At 40.3% G+C, this 6,187-nt stretch overlaps 1 protein-coding gene across 3 annotated transcripts in view; it reads right to left on the reverse strand.

Moving 5' to 3' along the window:
* Positions 1-6,187, reverse strand: part of LOC148325925 (netrin-G1-like) — a 66,880-nt gene that overhangs the window by 6,608 nt on the left and 54,085 nt on the right. For 2 of the 3 annotated variants that reach the window (XM_088311832.1, XM_088311834.1), the window contains exons 5-6: positions 5,773-5,799; positions 4,026-4,070 (exon numbers count right to left, since the gene is read on the reverse strand). In XM_088311832.1, coding sequence (XP_088167958.1) covers positions 4,026-4,070; positions 5,773-5,799 — 72 coding nt within the window. The remainder of the gene's footprint in view (positions 1-4,025; positions 4,071-5,772; positions 5,800-6,187) is intronic. The other variant, XM_088311835.1, reaches the window with a different exon arrangement.

Below are 6,187 nucleotides of genomic sequence, written 5' to 3' on the forward strand. Positions count from 1 at the left end.
ATAATTTTGACATGAATATAAAACAGTTTCACTGTGCTAAGAGTTTTGTTGGCCGTATTTTGGGGAATGTCGCTGCCGTATGAACGGAATTCCATCGCAAATAGTGTCCTCCATTTTTCCTCAACTGCTACAAGATGTGACTATTCAAGGAATTCCTTATACCAAATGGATGATTATGCCCATTCATGGTGATAATACATTTAGTTAGGACTAAAAAGATTACAAGCAACGCATCAATATTTGCAAATGGCCCCGTCGGTACGCTGCAGATGCAAGTAAATAATGGGAGACAGTTCTCAGATACAGGATCTTCTAATTGTATGCCGTTTGCCTCAATTACGACGGATCGATAAGTTTCGCCATGATGTCAGTGTAAGTGGAAACCCTGCGCTCTCGGCCGTGCCTCTCCTGTTATCATATTAACATGAAAGCGTCGCCATTAATCACGACTGCCGGGACCGTCATTGATTATTAGTCGCGCCCCCCGCCCTCCGTAGTGAGACCTGACTGCTACCGTTCAACAACATTCAAAGGCAAACAACAGTGTCACTTGTTTGTTAAACAATTACATTTTTTCATGGGAGAACTTTTCTACATATTGTGAATTTCCTTCTTGCTAACTGGTGTTGTATTGTATTGCATCGTTTGTATTTATGGCTGTCATGCAACTCTGCTACAACACAACTGCTGTTGGCCTCTGTGGACAACATTAGTTGAGTGAGCTTCTTCTAATCATAGACAATTAGTGCACTCACTACCCCCTTTTCTAACTGAGGATCATGGTCTCAGAATTTCTTCTAAGCCGTCCGGAAGTTATTCTCCATAACCTCGGCCCAAACTCCCGCCAAACCCAAGATTTTGCCTCGGTGACCTCCAAGATTGCATTCCACTTATCCAACCGGAGTCCCATACACCAAGAAGGCCCAATCGGACTCCTTCTTCAGCTTGACGGCATACCTCACTCTTTTTATACTTTCTCTCTGTTGGCTGGCAACCAATATAGGGTGTACCACACCTTCTACCCAAAAACAACTGGGTTAGGCTCCAGCACATCAAATATTCTGCCTGTAATTCAGACTGTGTTGTCATTGTTGTTACAAAAGTAAGCTATTTTACACGTTGTATTTTCTTAATTGACCGTTTAATTGTGTATCCAAATTTTCTCCTGCCGCATATCAATAATTGGCATCTGCTTCAAAAGATCCGAATTGGTCGGGCACCATAAAAACCCTGCTTGGAACCAGAAAACACAATTTCATACCTAAACTCGTGTTTAAAACTCTAACTCAGACTTGAAACTACAGAAGGGCATTGAAAAACAGTTATTGATTCCTCTTAGAGCGGGACTCAGCTGCTGGTGAGACCACTTAAAACATCGGTGTTCTCAGCCGTGATTGAGCTCGCAGCGAGAATGACGGAAGAGCATGGAGGAGAAACAAAAGCTTGAGAAACTGTCTGGTGCGAATGCTTTGATGCTCCCGTGTGCCTCTGGAGACGCTCCCCGACTCTCTCTGAAGGTGTCTGTTTTTAAAGATTTGTTTTTTTTACACTTGTGTGGAAGGTATTTTGCAAAATCTTGATTTATCAAAAAATTATTTGTTTTATGAATTACTTTTAGAGCATTGTAGCCCTAGTGTCACATTCGGAAACTGATCAATTTAAAAGAAAATCTAGACAAGGTGGATTAAAAGAAACCTTAGGCTGATTTCAGTCTCAATGTTTAAAATGTTACGTGAGTTAGTCTTAAAAGCCCAAATATTCAAATATTTCCTTTTCTCTGGACTAATAACACTTTAGACTGCACAGATGGGGAAAAAAACATCCAGTTGGCGCATGGCAAGATGCTAATTGTCTTGCTCGCATTACGCTAACATTTAACATACTAGCAAGCGAAATGAGTTACGATAGCCCAGACGAAGCCATACATTATACCGCCAGCACCCAGTCTGCAAAAGTTCTAGAGTTGTATGAATGGGTCTCTGTCGGAAAAAAATTGAGAACCACTGTTGTAAGGTGCACAGAAAGTAAATTTACATTTTCCCCTTAAGGGTCGAGTACAGATTATGAGTGCATAATTGATAAGATGCATCTTCTGTTTAAAGTTAAAGATGTTAAAGAGCAAACAAACTCACTTGTATCATTTCATTCCCTCACTCAGATGGATGGAGTGTTTTGGTAACCTCACCTCAGAAAAAAAATACATTTAATCTTAAATGAAAGTGAACAAGAGCATGACAACAATATATATGTCTTTGAAAAAATCACAGTATTTAGAAAATAAAAAATTAATTTATTCATTTAATTTTTTCGTCAAGTTCGGCGGGCCGGTTTAAAACCTTTGACGGGCCGCATGTGGCCCCCAGGCCGTAGTTTGCCCACGCCTGATCTATAGTGACATCTGAATGGCTAAATTCTTAGCAATTATCATTCTTAATGATGATTTAAAATTGTAATTATTTTCTATTAAACAGTCATTAGGTTAAAACGTAATAATCCCAACCCGATCTATCTTTTATATGGCGTTGTTATCCGACCTGTACTTCGTATATAACTGTATATATTCTTCCGAATCCACGAATTGGTGTGTCTGCCGTCATGTTTGCAAATCTGTCAACAAATCTGCTTTACATCAAACTCATGTGGAGCAGATATGACTTGGCACACAATGGACAGGATATGCGATCCCGAGGATTAAGGCGAGATCTATCCAGACCTGCCTCCATAATAACCTCACGCCCAGGGGGTCTCGGCTCTCCTTTCGTCACCTTCCCCTTCTTGTACGCGGCTCGCCCGTAGAGAGCATTGCAGGTAATTAAACAGAGGGCGCGACCGCGGAGGTGTTGGAGGCTGCGGACGAACTCGATCATGCGTCCGTTGCCGTGACAAAAGGCCGTGCCTTGTTGGGAGCTGTGGGAGTTTCATGCGAGATAAAAGCCGCCCGGCAACGCTGTGTTGCCGAAAGCGTGTTTCGCTCCGGGATCACGCACAATTTGCAGGCCTCATTCTATACAACCAGCGTGGCGGAGTTGAAACCCTAATTGAACCCTGATTGAAATTTCAATTAGAAACCCTACCACTGGCTTGGAATCATATTTTGAAACCCTAATTTTGACTGGAAACCTTAACTTGAAAAGCTTGGCTTGGTCGGAAAGCATTCATTTCCAAGCCTAAACCTTGTTTAAAACCCAAATCCTGGCTTGAAACCCTAACTTGAAACTCAAATCTGGCTTTAATTCCTATCTCTGTCTTGAAACTGTAATTGGAAACCCTAACCATATTTAAAACACTAACTCATCATTAAAAAAAAAAAAAAATCTTGAAACTTTATTTTAAAACCCCAATCATTGCTTGACACCCCTACCATGACTTGAAACCATAAATTGAAACACTAACTAATGGTTAAAACCTTAAAACTCCATAACCCTTTTTTAAAACCTTAACCCTGGCTCGACACCCTACTTTGAAACCCTAACCCTGATTTCAAACCCTACTAGAACCTCTAACCATGGAAACCATAATTTGTTTTAAATCCTTAAACCTGGTTTGAAACCTTTATTGAGACCCTAACCCTGCCTTGAAACCCTACCTTGAAACCCTGACCATGTCTTGAAACCATGACTTGAAAACATAATTTAAAACCTTTGAAACCCTATTCTGAGACCCTAACCATGGCTTGAAACCCTGCCTTAAAACCCTAGCCATGACTGGAAACACTAACCGTGGTTGGAAACTTTAACCCAGTCCTAAAAACCGACTTGAAAATCCTCACCCATGTTTGAAACCTCCAACCAGGCTTATTTTGAAATACAGGATGTCAACCACACGGTGCTGGTCCGAAAATATCTCGCCAGGCCACCTTTACCAAGTCGGTACCATTTATACAATATGGGCCCACTGATGATGAACTGGTAATTTTCTGCCCTCAGTTATAGACAAAGGCGTAAAACTGCGTCATTACAGGCAAGGGGGGGTTGCGTTTTTTTTTTGGCATCTGCATGCTGAAGTCACAAAGCCACTAAGCCTACCTTGGTTACGATTCGCGACACCAAGCGATGACGCATTTGCTCGATCTGCGTAAAGACGGGGAAATGTTACACACCACTCCGGCTCGTCACAATCGTCATGCCGGTTGTAGCACAGGGACAGCATGCATTTTCCCATGGACACGAATCAAGAACATATGCATAGCGCATTTGGAGTAGAATGATGTGATTTTGTGACGTCCGCATGCGTTGGAGATGTATGACAAACTTGGAGACATTTCCATGAGGCGACTGCTCTGTCAGCCGCTACACAAGAGTCACCTTCAGGCATCAGCATGCAAGGTGGGGAATGCAAGGGAGCAGCCACATCCTTGAAAAAATAGACTTTTCTTCTCTGGCTGCGGGCAAATATTAGTCTGTGCCCTAGTGTGGGAGGCAGAACTGATTTTTTTTTTTTTTGTCTATCAGCACTACCTGCTGATAGACCAACATGCCGGATAATTGTATAGTTTTCTTTTTTGTTTTTTTTACATATTTTTAAAACTCACTCTGTATATCTGTTACTAAAGCTCACATAGTTTTCGTTGTTTTTTTTGACAGTACACAGATAGGATCCTTGGTTTAATTGGCGATTTCGATCCTTAAAGTGAATTTGACGGAAATCAGCGTAGTCAATCAATGGCTTATTTCAATGTAATGGTAAAGTCAGAATTACAATAAATATGATGTATTTTGTAATCTAGCGATAATCCAAGGATTCCCCTGTACAGAAGAACCTCAAAGTTTAAAGACTACTAATCAATTTTTGGGAACAGAACATTTTTTTAACAATAATGGACAATATTGTCTTGATTTGGCCTTTTTTTTTGCTTTGAGTTGTGAACAAAAAAAAAAATCATTTAGTTACGAGCCCCATATGTTGGCAAAGAACTTGGCTCAATACGCTTAACAACAAGCAACAGTTTGATAGAATAATTCTACAAAAAGGCATCAACTGTTTTCATTTTTTTTTTTTTTTTTTGTGGGCCACTGAAAATAAAATATATTGTTAAAATAAACAAAACAATGACAATTACATGTTAAGGAAACAACCACATACAACTTTACAAAATTCAATTTATCTTAATGTTATCATATAATACAAAATAGGATATAAAAATAGGATATAACTGGCATCATGCTGATATCTCACGTCACAATGTGGAAAATGTAATCTTTTTTCACAATTCCAAGTTATTAGTCACTCCACATGTCTTATATTTACAAATTAATGACCAATCTATAGTGTTGAAAATACTTTCTCTCTTTGATGATGCAATATTAAAGATTGAACAAAAAGCGTTTTGTGGGTCTCATGAAAATTGATTTGCGAGTTACGAGGATTCTGCCCAACGCCAGCGATATGGTTCTTCGATGAGGGGTAAATGATTTGCGTTACAAGCGTGGTCACGGAATGACTTAAACTCGTGTCTCAAAGCACCACTGTCTTCAGTTTTGCATTTTTTTTTCAGCTTGCCAATGGTTGTGCATGGCACTGCGTCAATAGGATGCGAAGCTCGCTAACTGTCCTCATGTAATCCTCTCATCAAGCAGAACATTAAAATGTAATTCCGGCTAAGTGGCTTGACAGGATAAAGTTTTGCACCATGGCAAAAAAACAAGCATGTCAGGAAGGAAACGCATCTGGCATGCCGACGTTACGGGCATCACAAATGATTGAGGCTGGGGGTTGTTTGGGGGAAACGGACATTCGCAATCATGCGTATTGATAAGGAAATGGTCAACTTACGCGCAGGTCCGTGACTACTGGGAATACCTGTGGGAAAGAATGCAAGAACATTTCAGTATAAAATATGCACAATGAAGTTGCTGAAAAGTGATTTTATTCAGTTAGAATGTAATCATCACTTTTTAGTTATCACATTTTTATGTGGCCTGATCGAGACTTACTAATGTGTGAACCAACGATCTTGATGGAAACGCGGATAGTCCATTCAAGATTCCCCCAAAAAACTCTGTCCCCTCTTGATTATTTTTCTGGCTTTTTTTTTTTTGCAGACCATCCGCTTCACTGTAAGTGCAGCAAGCAAAATGGAGGGCAAACAAAATTGCCCTGTGAAGCCCAAACACATTCAGCGGCGGCGATCAAACTCCTCTTAACCTGTGAACCTCTTTTGCAACAATCCGATGCCATAACGGACTGT

Source organism: Idiotropiscis lumnitzeri, chromosome 12 (genome assembly GCF_059441095.1).
Source record: "Idiotropiscis lumnitzeri isolate Australia: NSW breed Sydney's pygmy pipehorse chromosome 12, RoL_Ilum_1.0, whole genome shotgun sequence".
NCBI lineage: Eukaryota > Metazoa > Chordata > Actinopteri > Syngnathiformes > Syngnathidae > Idiotropiscis > Idiotropiscis lumnitzeri.